Source organism: Argentina silus, assembly GCF_951799395.1.
Source record: "Argentina silus genome assembly, chromosome: 3".
Lineage (NCBI taxonomy): Eukaryota > Metazoa > Chordata > Actinopteri > Argentiniformes > Argentinidae > Argentina > Argentina silus.
In genome coordinates, this window is record NC_139657.1 from 23,132,714 (window position 1) to 23,151,571 (window position 18,858).

An 18,858-nucleotide genomic window follows, 5' to 3' on the forward strand; every position below is an offset into this window, starting at 1 on the left:
CCAACTATTGATCTTTGACATACTTATTATTACAATTTTTCTTTGACATACAGTACCAGTCAAAAGTTTGGACACACCTTCTCATTCAATGGTTTTTCTTCATTTTTATTATTTTATACATTGTAGATTAATATTGAAGACATCAAAACTATGAAGGAACACATATGGAATTATGTAGTAAACAAAAAAGTGTTAAACAAACCAGAATATGTTTTATATTTTAGATTCTTCAAAGTAGCCACCTTTTCAAAGTCAAGTCAAAGTCAAAGTGGCTTTAATGTCAATTCTTCACGTCAAGACATACAAAGGAGTCGAGAGGACGTTTCTCACTCTCCCACGGTGAGACAGATAAAGTGCACAGGCAAAACAGATAAGACAAGACATACTAAAAGTAAAACATTCAATTGCACAACAGATAAGACATTTACTAATGCTAGGATGATAGACAATAAAAATAATTTAAACAGTGCAAAAAGAACAGTCAGTAAAGACAGTAAATAGCAGCCAAATACTGGTAGTAATAATAGTGCAATAGATCAGTAGATTGTCCAGAGTCCGTAGTGTTTTTAGGGGGGGGGCTGAAGGGTTGGGGGGCGGGGGTTTCAGCTTCCTGACAGCCTGGAGGATGTGGCTGGGGGGAGTGAGGGGAGAGAATTTAGCTTCCTGACAGCTTGGGGTATGAAGCTTTTCATGAGTCTGGTGGTGTGGGCATGGAGGCTCCTATACCTTCTTCCAGAAGGCAGGAGGCTGAACAGACTGTGTGCGGGGTGGCTTGCATTGCTCACAATCGAGGTAGCTTTTCGGGTGAGGCGGGTGGAGTAAGTGTCTTGCAGGGAAGGGAGTGGGGCACCAATAATCTTACCAGCTGTGTTCTTTTGCTTTGATGACAGCTTTGCACACTCTAGGCAAGGTGTGTCCAAACTTTTGACTGGTACTGTACTTATTATTATTAATAGGCTTGCTTCAGCAATGATAATTATTATTATTAAATGTTTTCCCAGCACTACTCAATAGTGCCTACATTTAAGCTATTCACACCAATCCAACTTTACGTGTAGAGAGGTCTAACCTGCGTAACCTAGCCAGTGTCAGTCTCTCTCCCTCTCCCCAGTCTGGGTGTTTGGTGTGGGCGTGGCTGCCAATAGTAATGTCATCATCTACACACCTGCGGCTCATCTCCTCATCACCCTTCTGTGATTTATACTCTGGTTTTTCATTAATTCCCCGCCAGTTCATCATAGTACTTCCTACCTATACGTCCCAGCATTTCTAGTCTGTTGATTCCTGGTTTCGGATCTACAAGTGTTTTCTGGACTGTGCTTCTGCCTAACCCCTGCCTGGATTTCCCTGTCGGATTATCTGGCTTTCTTAGAACTGTCTACCCGTGTATCGACCCCTGCCTGGACTACCCGTTATCCTCCCCGCCCTGCCTACCTGCGTGCTCGGTCTACCCTGCCTTCCCCTTCCCCCCAATTCCTTCATTAAATGTTAAAATAACTATTATTTTATACCTGTGTCCAGACTCTGTGTTCTGCATCTGCATCTTATTAAAAGTGCCTCACAGTTATAGTATGTTGATGATTATCAACTCACTACTACTGTATCTAGGTAGAGCTCTTAGAATGGCAGAATGCCTTAGTTCTCTAAACCCCAGATGTCTCACACTATAAAGTAGATGTTTTCCTTAATGGAAACACATTGTCTTTAACATGAGACCATTTGAATTAACAACCCAGCAGCAAAGTCCTGAAGGATAAATAGATTTAAATTAAATGGGTGAATCAATTCTCTCTCTCTCTCTCTCTCTCTCTTAAACTTTTTAATTAGAAGGGGTAAATATAATTATTCTGTGCAATGTGTTTTCATGGCATTATATCAATTTTGGTTAAACTATACTGGCAGATTATATTCTTCAACCATTGACAATGACCTGGGATCATAAATTCCTGCCCCCTTCTTAAACCTCGTTGTGTGCCACTGATAAGGAGGATTCGATGACCAACCTCTCCGCAAGCACAGTTTGACTAGTTGTCACAGCTATGTGAGTTTAGTGCCGCGAATCCCATTTTCATTTTGAGGGCTTCAGGGAGGAGCACCCGACAACCCCCCCACCAATACAAGTCAGTTTTTTTCCGATGGGGGGGGGGTGTGTGTGTGCCGGGTGACTTTTTTGCGTTTTCGAATGACCGGTGAACTGTGGTCTCGGGACTGTCACATACAGCATTATACGAGGCATATTGAGTCTCTTATGCGATGGAGGCTCGGAGTTTTACCCTGTATTTATTCACCATCGCCTGCTTACTCCACGGTACGTTATATTTGCAATATTAGGCTTCTATGAGTTATTATGCATGCGTTATAACAAGAGATACTCCTTGGGTAAAATAGCTAAAACCTTTATCGGTATAACCAGACATATTTGAACCGAACCGCTGCTCAGGTGTTTCATGCGAGTAGCTCACCTACTTACTCGGTAGTTTATTTGTCAAAGTTATACTTATAATTGAATTAACGCTGTAGGGCCAATATTCTTTCTTGATGGCACCTTAGGTGTCCATGGTGGTGAGCTAACAGTTTTTGATATTACAGGATTAGCCTATTAAAATTCTATCACCTGTACACAAGTTTATTGAGATAAACTGCGTCACGCGACATTGTCCATTATAAAGTTTTACATTAGGCTAGCCAACTTTTACATTATCTTTCGATTTGGTATTGAACACCTTTATGAACCCTGACTTATCGAGTTCATTGATGTCTTCGTATATGCATAATCTACATACAAAACTAATATAAGGTAGATCATTTTCATTATATAATAATAAATAAACTGAATATACGATACATTGTTCTAATAAATCATGGCAAAGTAGACTAACTGACCACTGATTTGCCTCAAGAGCCATGTCTTAGAAGACTGAGCTGCGCACACACTTCAGTCTTCTGACATAGGCTATGTGGTTCAGTGGTTTATGGAACACTCATGTTGTGCTATTTCTGTGTCAAATAAGTATGCTTCATTTGCATAGAACACGTGTTGTGAAAAAAATGTTATTCAGTTCAGAAAAATGTATCAGAAAATTTGAGAGAAACATCCGTAACACAAAAATAGGCTGCTGAGAGAGTGTGCTTGTTTAGTTTTGTGACATTTCAGATAGTGTCTGTTCCTTGCTGTTGAAAAAGACAATGATCTTGAGAAACCACTATTGGCAGAGAAACCACTATTGTTTAAGTGAGTGAACACTGTGAGTGATGCTCATACTCTTTAGAGAGGACTTTTTCCTCAGTGTTAGTGACACTGCTGTTCTTACACATCCTCATTTTCAGAGTGACACACACTCATGTTCTCTTCCCTTGTTAGTTAGATGTCTCTGCTTTTAGACTTTAGTAAAGATTGGCTATCTTCACTTATTCACAAACTTCACTTACTTGTCATGCATGGTTCTCTCTGCTTCCCTCATATAAGAATGTCTTGGTCAGAATTCTCGTTATCCCTTTGCTATCGTCATGCCTCACTTCAGTTATCAGTCTTCATGAGTTCCACATGGTTTCTCTTATATATGAATTGCTACAGTACATCAGAAATGTACAGCACTGTATTCTGTGGCCTTAGGGAAGAAACAATCAGAGAAATAGAGGACCATGACTTGCTTGCAGGCATCTGACGTACAAGGTTGATTGCAGGTAGAAATATATATTAAAAGACTTCTTAATTTCCCCCAAATCACTATATACCCTTATTCCTTATCAAGCCCATTCCATTCAGTCTGTCCAATTGACCCAATACCCTCAGGATGTCCCCCCCTCACTCACTCACTCCCTAGTGCTAGCTAGACATTGACCCAATACCCTCAGGATGTCCCGCCTCACTCACTCACTCCCTAGTGCTCGCTAGACATTGACCCAATACCCTCAGGATGTCCCCCCCTCTCTCACTCATTCCCTAGTGCTAAACATTGAACCTCTCAGTATGAAAAGGGACTCTTTTAATAGCTTTCTTTTATGATATGGCATCAGCAGATCCAATTTAGCCCTCTTAGAGCAATTGACTGGAAAGCATCTAAGTGAATGGTAGTGATCTTCTGTTCACAATTGAGGTGAAAATACCCTTTGAAGTGATGATTAGAATGTTGGATCTATTTTTGGTGTATAAGGGCTGCAGTTGGGCTTGATATTTGTTGTCCTCTCTTCAGTATGTGAGGAGGAGAGACACAATGCTGTGTCCCCAGATGTGTGATGCAGATGTAGATCAGATGGGGTGCAAGGCAAAATATTGTATGCAGATGAAGGGGAAATATTTGTAGATGAAGGGGAATAGATTGTTTATGGAACTGCTTAACATAATTTCGAAATATTCATAACATCGACAAGCTTCTACAATTCAGGAGGTGCACTGTAGTTCAGCTGCATATAAAACAAGACATGTTTGTATTGTGCTCAAAATTGTATATCTAATGTTATGTGTGTGTGTGTGTGTGTGTGTGTGTGTGTGTGTGTGTGTGTGTATGTGTGTGTGTGTGTGTGTATGTGTGTGTGTGTGTGTGTGTGTGTGTGTGTGTGTGTGTGTGTGTGTGTGTGTGTGTGTGTGTGTGTGTGTGTGTGTGTGTGTGGTTCCCAGTGTCACTGCAGGGACAGCACCAGCGCAGACTGTACAAGGACCTGATGAAAAACTACAACCCACTGGAGCGACCTGTGTTCAATGACTCACACTCCCTCACCGTGAAATTCAGCTTCAGCCTCATGCAGATTATGGATGTGGTGAGTCTGATGGGCCATCTGCCATCTGTCAATTCACAGACAAGCACACACACACACACACACACACACACAAAGACAAGAAACACTGTCAACATCAGCGTAACACACAGTGATGGATAGGATATATCAGATCTCCCTATCGAAGTGTCAGAGCTGATATCAAACACACAAAGGCACTGTGTGAGGAAGCTGTGTGAGTCCTATTAACATGCCTCCCTGTGTGTTAGTGTCTCCTGCTTGGTGCTCACCCACAATGCTTCTGGCGGAGGGTAGCAGGCTGATTACCCTGTGTGTCTGATTCACTGCCCCCCTGCCACTACCAGTGGGGGAGCAGGACAACTCAGCTCTTATCTCCAGCATCACACTCAGCATCTAAAACAAACATTACTCCATTGGATCACAGCATCACTACAATGAGGAAGAGGCAAAAGAAACATCCTCACTGCATGCAGTATAAAACATTATAGCAGAGCTGTTATTCAAAAAAAGGGGAAAGCACATGCTGAAAACTGTGTATTGCACAGTACAGTATATTGGGTAGTTACAATACTATATTACACTTTCTTGCTGCTACTTGAACCCAATCCTCTGTCATATGCACTTGACTCCATCACATCTGCCTTGAGGTTTACTTTACACCGACAGTATCTACCTCTATAACTTAGAGGATATATCGCACACACCCCTCTTTCACTGTCAGTCTAGGTTCTCTTTGTTACTTTTAAATAGCGCTATCACTATCATTCCCGCAGAGCATTCAACGTGTTGAGTCTCTTTTGGATTTCAGTATGCTTCCACATTTTTATGATGTTGTTACAGTACAGTACAGTGCTGTATAACAGGGATGGGCCGCTTTCATGGGCTGCTGTGTGTGCAGGCTGTGGTTTCAGCCTAGCACTAACACACCTGATTCAAGTCATCATGGTCAGATATATTGTGTTTGTGGCAAGCTGTAATAAAATCCTTTAGACATAGCATCCTTTAAATCCTTTAAAAAACGGAGTTACCCACCAACGGATAGACTCCTCCACCCTTATTCTTTGTTTCTCAGTCTCTTTGTTCACTATTTCCTCTCCCAGCTGTTCGTGGGTTTTGTGTTTTGGTGGACCTCAGCTGTGTTCTATTGTCACTCCCTGGGATAGATCAAAGTCTGACTCGTACAGTCTGTGCTCTGCTGGATGGGGGCACCACATTAGCCACAACTCACAACACACGCAGTCATCTCGTCTGCTGTCAAACATCACATTTTGGGAACAGAGCACATTATAACATTAAAACCCATGATTATACAATACAACACTGATTTTTTTTTAAAGAGTCAACAACAGAAAATGTACTTCATGAAACCTTAGTCAGCAAATATGGTTGGAAAAGTTTGTGAAGAAATTCATCATATTAGCCTTATCCAGTGGGTTTCAGAGTATATGGTGGAAGTTAGGTGGCTGTGTCTATTGTTCACGGTCCTACAGTCAACTACATCACCCGACACCTGTGTCGTGTTTTGGCTGCAGTGTTTCGTCCATAAACAGGAAACAATACACAAATCCACTGGTACCACTTTAACTACACTACATTACCCCAGTCCTACACTCACAGACTAATAACTATCGCCTAGTTAAAAATGTCATAGGCTTGCATTACCTCATGTTATCTTACCTCACCTCATCTGTTTACCACTATACAGCATCACACCATTGTTTCTGAGCACTAAACTTCTTTTAATAGAAATGCTTGGCTGGTGTTGTGATGCAGTGTTGTTTGCGACCTGCTCGTAAGAGGATTTGAAAAGGCTGGACATTCATCAAACTGACGTTATTCATATTCATTCCCCCTTTACTGGCAAGCGGCCATGCTCAAGACAAATTACAAGGCAAAAAATTCATGTTTTAAGTCAGCCCAAAGATAGACTTTTATTAAGTGCAGCAGGTGAACCAACAAATTAGATTATATCTGCATATGCGGGTGACAGACACTGATTGTTTTTGTGTTTGTTTACAGGATGAGAAGAATCAGGTCCTGACAACTAACATCTGGCTACAACTGGTGAGCTCTTTCATCTCTCGAACCTTGAGGATTCTCATGTCATTTTCTTGAACCGTGAGGATTCTCATCTAAACAGAAGTTGGCTGATATCAAGACACTCCTCCATCTCCCTTTTTCTCCCAAGAAAGTATCTTTATGATCATCACTTTTTTTATCCAGTCTGCTACCTGTATTTATAAACCCTCAGAATGTTCCTCTATCATCAACTGCAATAGTGAAAGTGTGGCATTTTGAGGGATGCTTCTACCCTTTATCCAATCCCCTACCTTCTTGTCCCTCTTGACAAACCATCCCTTCGCTCCATCCCCACCCTCACCCCCAGCACTGGGATAGGGAAAACCGTTACATTAAGAAAATTAAACTGTGCTATCGTGGGGTGGCTAGGCCAAAGGGACGCCGTCTAGATGGAAAAGGGTGAATTAAACATCCATAAAATATGTAAGACTGTAGCCAAATGATCTTGTCCTTTTTTCTACTTGGCTCTCAAATTGTCTAAAATGAATTGGCTTTTCTATTGCTGTGTTTGACTCAGATATATTGCTGTCAGAGGAAAAACTAACTTCCTTGTCGCTCTGCTTCCAAAAATACAGCATTTCCATTCTAGTCCCTCCATCTGGAGTTAAAAGGCTCTGTCTAGCTTGTCTCTGTCAATATGGTGTGCTAGTTAGTCTGAATACCTGGGCCTCTGCCCTTTTATAGTACTCAGTAATAACCTTCCCCTTTGTATTCACCAACTGTGTCAAACACTGTATTATATGATAAACTATTCCCCTTACTCCTTTTGTGGACTCTAGGCTGTTTCCAAAAACCCAGCGTCTAAGCCAGTGTCAATGCCAAAGCTCGTACAGAATGTATGTTTTTTTACAGGGGGCTCTTAAAGCTATTTCATTTCACAGAGCTCCTCAAATTTAATTAGGTTTCAACAATGTGAAATCACAGAATTCCCACGCTCTTAAAACAAGTTTTGTTTCAAAAAGTGGGGAAATACACTGGTCCTCAGTGAAAATCCCCCAGGCTCAGCCATACCTTTTTCCAATAACGTTCTGTTGTCTCTAAATTGCTTGGAGTGCAAAGTAGTCTTTTTGCTTAATTGAATTTGGAACACATGCTTAAGAAATCGCCTCCATCTCTCAATATTTTTTGAGAACGGATCTGCTCATCCAACGCCATTCAGATGGTGTTGGAAGTCTTTATTTTGCAGGGGAGACTATGCCTGGGGCTGTGTGTATTTTTCCAAATGTCATCATCTTTTACTGAAGCTCTTTAAAGGTTTCATGCAGGCAAATGGGATGATTTGACTAGCTGGGGAAATAGAGAAATAAAAGAACATAAATAGCCCACATGAGCAAAATATTATCTACAGCATGTATCCCCAGCAGATGACTCCTCTCGGGTAATTTACAGTGCATATTTAATAGGCACCATTTCTGACCATTCTGACCATGAAATGTATTTCTGTGTGCGAGCTGAGGTTTAAGCAGAGATCATTCTCTCAAGGGTATTCACTTAAATTTTTTACTGTTAGTATTCACTTTTGTTTTTAACTCACAATGCCTCTCTCCCCAAAGTCAGTCATCTACAGGAATAACAATGTATTCTGCCAGAGGATAAGCGCATTTAAATGACCCTTTCTCTGTGTAATTTGATTTGGACCACTCTTGCCTCACAGAAAGTCAATTAAGCATACCTGCCCAATGCCAGAAAATGATTATGAGAATGAGGATGATGCCAGAAGGTACCCAGTCAGAAGAGAAATGACAGCCCAGATCTGGCCCACGTCTGTTTTCTACCGGCATCCGAATGTGGTCTAAGTACAATTTTATTACCCGTGCCAGAAATTGGCCGGCTCTGGCTGCTATTCCTAAGCCTTGTCTCTGAAAAGGCCAGACCTTGGCTGGCATGTGGATGTGGCGCAGGTATGACTTTTTTGCCCAGGCCAGAAGTGGACAGACTTTGAAAAGGCTAGACATGAGCCCGGTATGTGAATGTGGCCAGTTATCACTTGATAAATGGGTTTTTGGGTCCTTGGTGAGCATTCTTTGGTTATCCACTGTAGAAGTCTTCCTTGGTCTATCAGCCCATTTGGGATAGCTCACCAGTGTTTAAAAAAAAAAAAAAAAAAAAGATGTTTCAAACTGTTGATTTTGGCACATTTAAACCAAAAGTGGCCCTGTAACGACAGGAATGTATCAGCGCCAATTATCACATCCCAGAGCTGGCCCATGAGCAAAATGCCAAGATACTATTGAGAGTGGGATTGTGGTGTGCTGTGAGGAAAATTAACTCAATTTGGAGAGGAAGAGGGCAGTTTTATGGGCTTGTCTTCCTTCAGGTTATTCGGTAGAGTTACGAGGGCTGAGTAGCAAGTCTGATATATAACCTGTCTTGCTACCAGTTCACAGAGTTAAAAGATATCTGCTATGGTCCTATCACAGTCATACTGCCTGTCTGTGTCAGTTTCAAGTATAGCTTTGTTATTGGTTATATTGTGCCCTACTGAAAAGCAAATGCAGTATTTGCGCCCTGTCTGAATGCTCACTAAATCTGTATTTAGTCTTATTATAGGTAACTTCCAGAGTTTGGAAGATGTGTGTTGACATAGACCTGTTTCTGTGCTCTCCCTCAGTACTGGACTGATTACTACCTTCAGTGGAACACCACTGACTACCCCGGAGTGACCAACGTAAGGTTCCCCGACACCCAGATATGGAGGCCTGACATTCTGCTCTACAACAGGTACACAAGAAAATATCATGGTCTTAACTGTTAGAAGAGCAGAATGTCAAGATCCAAGATAGTGTGGTTACTGGTGACACAAAAAAGTTTGTTAACAGCCTTTCGATGCATTTTTCCTTTAGATTTATTTTTGTGCTTCAATTCACTCAACACACTTGCTGTTCAGCTAACTATAAGTGTTATGTTTAATATCTAACCCCTCTATCAGGTGGGTAAAAATACCTTCTTTCCCTGTGATGATTTATTTTTCCTTGTTAAATCAACAACATGATTCTGATTCTGATTCTGAGAGCCTTTAATAGCTGTCTCAGTAGGAGTGCCCTTAGATACGCTAGCTTGTAGTTGAGAACAATAGCTCATTAAGCATGCCTGGTCCTCGGGAACAAGCGCTTGATTTGCATTTAGAAAAGGAGGGCAGATCAAAGATGAGTTCCAAAAACCTGTCAGATGTATTGGCCTCAGTATGTTTAATGAGTGGGGGTGAGTATCGGAGTAGAGAGCTTTGCTCTTGTCTGAGTAAGATAAAGGTTGTCTCAACATTTTGGACTGTATTAGTATATTTCCCTACTGTACTACTGTGTTGTTCTTCTTGCCTATTAAAAATGTTATCGTTTACAGATGAGTTACAGAAAACACATTTGTTTTAGAGAAAAGTAGAGGTCAAGTAATAGAGCAAATACATCATGTAGATGGTTTCTAGTTGACGTGTCTGGTAGACTACTGTTTTATGAAGCATGTTATATGTTATCATCTGTATTTCTGTTGTTATTACTGTATCTTGCTGTGTTCACAGTAGAAGAATAGATTTATTTGGGAAAGAGGCTGATAAATTATCTGTTTGTGTGTGTGTGGGTGCGTGTGTGCGTGCGTGCATGTTGGTTGTCATTTGTGTTCAGCGAAGCAGCTGAGCCTGCTGAATCTGCACGCACTCAGCAAGACTCTGCTCATTCACATTCTTATGTAACCTCTTCACTGACAATTTGTGTGTGTTTGTGAGCATGTGTGTTTTAGTTGGAGAGAGAGAGTCTTGGAGAGAGAGAGATTTGTGTGTGTGTGTGTGTGTGTGTGTGTGTGTGTGTGTGTGTGTGTGTGTGTGTGTGTGTGTGTGTGGCATGGGTGTACATCTGCGCGTGTGCTGTTTGTTTTGCACTCTGCTAAACAATAATATGATTTACACAGGTCTTGCCCCAGCAGTGACAGCCCAGCTCTGCTATAGCGGTTTATAGTCTTGTTTTCTCACCCAAGCTGCAAGGTTAGATTTTATGTGCAGATAAACCGCTAACTGCTAAATTGTTTCTGCTGCTGCAGCGCTGACGAGAGGTTTGACGCCACATTCCACACCAACGTCCTGGTCAACTCCACAGGTTACTGCCAGTATCTGCCCCCAGGTAAAACCCTACGACCCCCATCTGTTTAAGAAGTCAGTTGGTCTGGACATTTTCATACATTTGAATTACAATGCTCTAAGAATGCATGATTATAGCATGACACATGTTAACAGAGGATGTATACAAAAATCCTGTTACCTACCATCTGTATAAGAATCTCAGTGGGTCTGGAAATAGCACAGTGGTAGCACAAGGTCAGGGAATCAGGGGTGTCAACTGGGTCAGTGAAAGGTACTCTGAGCCAGTAAAAGTGGTTATAAAATGTTATGGATCTAATTGATTATGTAATCCGTGTGTGACTTCTCAAACTCATAAACGCGTACAGTATGTTCCATCTCCACCTTTTGTTTCTGTTCCCATAAACAAAGGCAGCGGTGCCTGTGATGATGAACCTCCCATAGTAAATGGATTAAGTCATGCAGAGCTGATATAGATTGACTGTATTCTGCACAATGTCATGCTGAATTATGTAAACACACACCACACATGAACAACTAGCTTTGTGTTGACTGTGGCTGACACATTGCTTTGCCACGATTTGGATAGTAGAGTGTAGTCACATCATGCTCTATGAGCCATACAATCTGATTCAAGTCAGTAAATCTGGTTTATGACCTTTAAGAATGGTGTTACGACAGCCATTGATTGATTTGAAAGTTACGACTGAGGCGGTGACTGAGACGTCTAAATTGGATGTGGGGAGTAATGTCTGTATGTGCTATACACTCACATCCTCCCCTTCATGCCCCCTAGTTTGTTCTGGACCCTGTCTTTGCTGACCCAGTAATGTCACCCCCATACTGTAGCTATAAAGGTCCTTAACACTCTGTCACCAACAGAGGAACAGGCGGACCTACCTGTCAGGAAAGGTGATTGTTAAGGGCACCCTGTCTGAGCTTCCCTCCCAGCTGTCCCCTGACTCTGCAGGAATTAGAGGGAAAAAAACAAACAGGGCTATAACTGACAGAAATCAATAGAGCCACAAACAGCCGCATCATGGCTGACAGCAGACATGAATTACTTTAGTTCTGGAAGGAAGACGAGGGGGGTATGCAAAACAGAGGAGTCGACCCGCTATCAGTGACTAGCTATAGAGTCAAACGGGCCATTCACAAAGGTCCAGGGAGGCCTTATTGCAGGAAAAAGTCATCCAACATGGGCGGAATGGCTGTGGCTATGAAGGAGGAGACAGGCGGAAATGCTTTGGAGACACTGATTGGGAACAAATTGAATTTCTCTGCCATTTGTCTTGTGGGGGATACAGTGCATGTAAATCACTGTCCCAATCTATCCTGATTAGGCTGCTCTGCCTCTGGCTTTTTCCATCTACAAGTCAGCCGATTTGAAGTTCCTCAGGGATCGGTTCTTGGCCCCCAAATAATTTCAGATAATGATGATGTTCCTTTCTATCTGACAATGATTATTGTGATATCTCACATTGTCCATATTCTACTCAACATATCCCTAAAGTGATCTTGCTTGTAGACCATATTCTTTGAGCAAAGTATTTTCTCTCAGTGAAAGCCTTCATGCTTCTACATTGTTCAGGAATCTTCAAGAGCACGTGCTACATTGATGTTCGCTGGTTTCCCTTTGACGTCCAGCGCTGTGACCTCAAGTTTGGCTCGTGGACTTACGGGGGTTGGTCCTTGGACCTACAGATGGAGGAAGCAGATGTGAGCGGATACATTGCAAATGGAGAGTGGGACCTTGTGGGTAAGTTAAGTCCCAGAGGCAATCATACTGTAAAAACACCAGGGCCAAGATTTCTAACTTAGTCAAAATCAAAGTCACTCGTTAGAATGATAGATAACAGATGGGTTCCTAAAGGTTGTTGATGATGCCTGAAGAAACAAAGGTTTAGTTATAGAATTACATTGACTTTACATTGCGTGCGAGCTTGACCTTTTCCAGTATCCACATTCGGTAGCTGCTTACAGCCACGTCTGAACTTTTTTCTAAAGACAAATAACGTTGATGCTTCTAAAGACATCTAGGTTGTTGAGCAATGGGTGTTACATAACAAGCATTATATCCAACAGAAATTGAGAAGTAATTAAAATTGCCCTTTTATTTAGTGAATCCCCAGACTTTGGTCCCTGCAGAAGGGGTGGCAGAAGCTGCCATGAAGCTTGTCTTGGGGGTTTCAGAGCTCTTCCCTGTCTGTCTCTAGGCCCTGTTTGTCCAATCGAATGATTTCAAAATGCTCGATTACGCAATAAAGCGTGATGAGCAAGTGACATTTGGTTTCCCAAATGTTCGCAAATTATATACAGCACTTTGACCGTCAACAAACAAAATGTTACGAGGGATTGTTCTGCACTGTCAGGCGTAAATAGTCCCTTCAGAGTAAACTGTTTCAAATTATATCAATGATAGTAGGATATACGTTGCCGTCAGTAAGTATTCACTCCATGGGACTCTTTCCACATTTTGTTGTGTTACAGCCTGATTTTAAAATAGATCTACAGCATTTTTTATGTTTACAAATTAATAAAAAGTTAGCTCAAAATTAAACATGTATTCAAGAAGTCACTCAATAAGTTAATAAGAATTGAGTCTATCTAAGTGCAAGGATAACAGTTCATGTGATTTCGGAATGAATATCTTTGTTTTTTAGGGTCTCTGATTTGCATTGAAATCAATTACACACTGTGTGGATCAGTTTGTCATTACAAACTGAGCAAATGGAGAGGAACAAAACTGCTCAGGAATGCTACCTTGAGGCCTGGGGAGACTTACAAAAATATGCAAAGTTGAATGACTGAGGGAAAAAGCACAGTCTAGTATAAAAACAAAAGATATTAATTCCAAAAACACATGAGCTATTATCATTGCACTCATATGCACTCAATTCAACTTGTTGAGTGACTTGTTTAAGACATTTTTGCATTTGAGCAAATTTTAAGAGTGACATAGCAAAGGGTCTGAATACTTATGTACATGAGGTATTTCTGTATTTAAATGTTAATAAATTCGCACACATTCCTTAAAATGTGTTTTCACTTTGTAATTATGTGATAATGTGTGTGGCTTGATGGCAAAAAAAATAAAATAATTTTTAACCAATTTTAAATTGAGTCTATAACACAACAAAATGTGGAAAAAGTGAAGGGGTCTGAATACTTTCCGAAGGCACTGTATGTAGATATACTGCATGTTATCTAACACACAGAACTCTGTTCACGCAGAATGGAATGACATTAAAACACACATGGGTCTCTACTACTGTACTCCTGAGGTGATGGTTATATTGGTTTATGACTAGCTTTGTCTGTTGCCCTTACAGTATATCCTCACACTCCATAAATGGAGGAGCCTGATATAGGAGACCTTAGCTGCTTTCACTTACTATGAAGGAGGAGCCCTGTTAGTGCCTAATGATCAGTGTAGGCCAGTTCACTGTTCCCTAGGGAGGCAAGGAAGGCACCTCCATTTATATCACACAGTCAGAGAGAGAGAGAGGGAGAGAGAGAGAGCGTGAGCTCCGGGAGACAGTCCTAGCCAATGGGGCGTTGAAGCCCCACTTAATGGAAAATCACAGGGAGCAAGTTGGCCATTTCGCCATCCGTATGCTCGATTATTTCCTCCTATATGGGCATTATGTGAAACCAAAACCAATGTACTAAAGAGTGTAGAAATAGCTACATACAGTAGTGCGACATACAGGATTGTTCACCGTGTTCACTTTCTTCTTGAATACAAGAGGGAAAGATTTGGAGCCTTCTTATCGGTTGCCTTGTCATGACTATGGTTTTTATTAATTTAACAGTAATATATCACTCTCCCCTCTCTATGTATAATGGTGTATTCATCTCTGTGTGTGTGTGTGTGTGTGTGTGTGTGTGTGTGTGTGTGTGTGTGTGTGTGTGTGTCTGCATGCACTATACAGAGGTCCCTGGGCGGAGGAACGAGCGATTCTACGACTGCTGTAAGGAGCCCTACCCTGACGTGACCTTCACAGTGGTGATGCGCCGACGTACCCTCTACTACGGCCTGAACCTGCTCATCCCTTGTGTTCTAATCTCCACCCTGGCCCTTTTGGTCTTCCTGCTGCCTGCTGACTCTGGGGAGAAGATCTCACTGGGTGAGATTGTGTGTGTGTGTGTGTGTGTGTGTGTGTGTGTGTGTGTGTGTGTGTGTGTGTGTGTGTGTGCATGCATGCGTGCAAGTGTGTGGTGAAGTGACAAAGGATGAACAGACAGCAATTGCAAGAGACAGAGACCATGAGGTAGACTTCAGGGTTTCTTTTCATTCGCTGAAATAGGGGGACTATGTATAAAAAATGTTTCTAAATGGTGAAACCAATATGTACACAAATACCCTCAAATGTAACCTGAGAATCTATACGTTAACCTCAAAGTAATTGTTGGATTTCAAATCCAAACTTTTGGAGTATAGAGCCTAAAGAAGAATGCTTCACTGTCCCATTACTTTCGCAGGGCATTGTACAGTATATACCACGACCGCCTCTCTATGGCGTGGCAGAGTTGAAAGAGCATATGTTATCGTACGGGGGAATGTGACCATCTTTAGCCTCATCAGCTAGGGATTATATAGCCAATCAGGGTATAGATACATCCGAGGCATAGACTAAACCCCTACATTGCATAAAACAACAGATTTAGCCTTGGACATAGCATAGCCCATGGGTCATAGCATATCACTTGGAATATACTGTAGCATAGTGGGCAGCATAGCGTTAGCTTAGGCTAGAGCTTGGAAACGGCAGAGTGGGGGCCACGTCCAGATGACTGCGGCATGCATGCCTGCATGACTGCATGCGTGACTGGACTGAGCTGAGCTGGGCGTGCCTGGCTGGGCTGTGCTAGGCTCTGAGCCTCAGGTCAGGTGAACTGGAAGTGTTTTTTCCTCTGCCTGCCCAGAGAGACCCAGAGATGAGGCTCGATGTGTTTGTGACAGCAAAAAGTCTCCATCGAAATGGATAATGTTTCATTATTATTATGTTTAGAGGGAGTGTGATGCGTTAGACAGCTTACAGACAGAATGTGGGAAACTAGGCATATGAGTTTTGTATTACACATTTAATGTGTTCTTTCTTATGACCACTTAAAGAAATTATTGAGTATAATAGTGTTTTCATCGTGATTTTGAATAGTTTTATAAAAAATGTTGTGAGTCATTATGGCTCCAGTCTTGTATTTGTTAATTAACCCGCTAAGAAATTGAGAATAAAAGTGCTTCTATAAACAGTATTTCAGAAAAATCTATTTTTCAAGATACTTCAATTAGGTATTTCAGCCCGGTCTGCCCACACCATACCTCCTCCCACCCCCTGAGGTACAGAATGAGTTATAGCCTTGAATCAATATCTGCTGGCAATCAGCTGACTTGAAACTGGGAGTCAAAACTGCAAGTAACATTTTACCAAGTGACACCATGAGCTGAAATTAGACACGGTGGAGAATATATTATTCCTTTTTGACATACCGGATTCAATTTGAGTGTCAGGGTTAAAGGTGTTATTTATGTGTGTGTGTGTGTGTGTGTGTGTGTGTGCACGCATGTGTGTGTGTGCGTCTGATATCTCTTGTATGTATGCATGTGTGTGGGTAAGCACTAGTGCGTGTGTGTGTCTGTGTGTCCGTGAGTGTATTTGAGTGTGTGTCCGTAAACAATCTATAGACTCAAAGGCATCCGAGAATGGTTGTTAATGAGAGGAAAGCACTCTATCCATCTTGATCCTTGGATTGGCTTGGTTTATTGATTCTGCGAGTTCATTAGGAAACTTTGGGAAGCGTGCTGGTGGTGAGTCATAGCTTAGTGTAGGGGCAAGAAGTCTGCTTCTTTCATATTACAAACGCTGAGTATTAGGGCTTGTTTCACTTATTACAATGATGTAACACCATTTCATTGTAGTTCTATTTTTCTTTTATCTTTGATCACATATATCTATATATATATATATATGTACATATACATATGTATAGTATTTGATCAACTATACTGACACAACACATATAGGCTGCACCATCCATAGGGATGTACGCACTGTACTGTAGGTTATTTTCTAATGGGCTACTTGTCTCCCTAAATGGTCTCAATGGTATCTCTCCCCAGGTATCACCGTGCTGCTCTCTCTAACCGTCTTCATGCTCCTGGTGGCTGAGATCATGCCCGCTACGTCCGACTCTGTCCCCCTCATAGGTGAGTGCTCGGGACTCCCCGTACCCCGTACCCTGCACTCGTTAATCTCTCATCTTTTCCCGGCGCGGCCATCTGTTCATCCTAGTCATCCATTATTCCTCTCTCATCTATCTGTTTGTCAGACCTGCCTGCGTTGCCACACATCCTTTACTTGAGCGGAGGTCTCAAAAGTGGAAAATGCTGACGAGGCAGAAAAACGGACACACTCACTTCTTTACAGTGGGATTCTGTGGCAACCTCTGTGTTCATTTGTCGTATGTTATATGATAATGATTTATCAGTTGGACTGTTTTGGATATGAGTGTGATCCCTCATCCATGAAACCTGACTAGTCTATAGTTAGCTAGCATCAGATGGGAGTGAGGTCATGGAAAAAGATGTCATCTCATAGTGTAATGACTGGAGGACTTAGGCAGAGGACTCAAATGCACGACTCGGAGACAAAACTTAAATCCAATAGAATAGTGTTTACTTTCAAAAAGGTTCGGTACACAAGCAGGCAGATAATCCAGGAAGAGGGTAGGCAAAGCAAGGTTCAGTACACAGGTAGGCAGTTCAAAAAGGCAGGCAGATAGTCCGATAAAGGCAAAAAGGCAAAGTCAGAAACACACTCAGAGATAAAAAAAAAGAAAAAAAAAAAAAAAAAAAAAAAACAGGAATACACTAGGAAATGCTGGTACATATGACACTAAGGTACAAAGACAAACTGGCACAGAGACGGGAACACACAGACTAAATACACAGGGAAGGATGATGAGGAACAGGTGAAGCCAATCAGGGCGGGGTAGACAATCACACAGGCGGGGGGAAACACACAAGGGCAGGTGGTGAAGTGTCTGGAACGAGAGACAAGGTGAGGAACACAAAAATAAACAGGAAACAATAAATGAATAACATGAAACAAAGACAAACATAAACTAAGGAGCAGGGCGAGACGTTACACATAGCTGTTTGCATTCTTTATCGAGTGTTGTATTTCTACTCTACAAACATTTGCTGAGAGCTGCACAAATAGTTAGATGAAGATGAATTAAGGCAAATGAAATAAATATAAATTAACTTTATATGACTGCCTTTGTTTTACTGATGCTAGCCTTTCAGACATTAAAACCATTTTTGACATCCATTTCTTTGTGTCACACGATTGGGATCACAATATCTCCAGGCTATCTAATAAGATACAGAGATACAATTTTCTTGGGTGCCCAATTTTACACACAAGTTTGTTCTTTCACATTATAAGACTTTTCTTTCACGCAATAAGACTGTAAAACTCCTCCTCCGGCTTGCTCGATCATGGTGATCAGAGTCAGGCTGGGGGATATTAAATCATACTGGACTGTTCTTACTGTATATATGTTTTTCAGATGTCTATTTTATTCTATTATTCTATTGTCACTTTATTTTGTTGCTGTTGTTTGTGATGTGAGCTGCTGTAACGCCTTAATTTCCCCTCAGGGATCAATAAAGTACCTATCTATCTATCTATCTATCTATCTATCTATCTATCTATCTATCTATCTATCTATCTATCTATATTTCACATACTGTACACTCTTTACATTCCAACCAACTGAATCACTCCTTTCCTGAAAAAAGACGAGAATAGTTGAATACTGTCAGTCATGCTCACTGTGAGATCAATCATTTACACTTTTTGGGAGCGCAAGTGTTATAACAACCAGACCTGCCTACCATTTCCCGCTGCAATATCCACACACACACACACACACACACACACACACACACACACACACACACACAC

The 18,858-nt window shown here is 41.5% G+C and overlaps 1 protein-coding gene across 1 annotated transcript in view; it reads left to right on the forward strand.

Annotated features, from left to right (window-relative positions):
- Positions 1-2,253: 2,253 nt before the first annotated feature.
- LOC310802816 (neuronal acetylcholine receptor subunit alpha-7) overlaps positions 2,254-18,858 on the forward strand; it is a gene marked incomplete at both ends in the record, with an annotated part of 18,784 nt that continues 2,179 nt past the window's right edge. Inside the window, 8 exons of the mRNA XM_083667384.1 lie at positions 2,254-2,308; positions 4,619-4,758; positions 6,757-6,801; positions 9,428-9,537; positions 10,846-10,925; positions 12,474-12,641; positions 14,818-15,012; positions 17,007-17,093. Coding sequence (XP_083523510.1) covers positions 2,254-2,308; positions 4,619-4,758; positions 6,757-6,801; positions 9,428-9,537; positions 10,846-10,925; positions 12,474-12,641; positions 14,818-15,012; positions 17,007-17,093 — 880 coding nt within the window. The remainder of the gene's footprint in view (positions 2,309-4,618; positions 4,759-6,756; positions 6,802-9,427; positions 9,538-10,845; positions 10,926-12,473; positions 12,642-14,817; positions 15,013-17,006; positions 17,094-18,858) is intronic.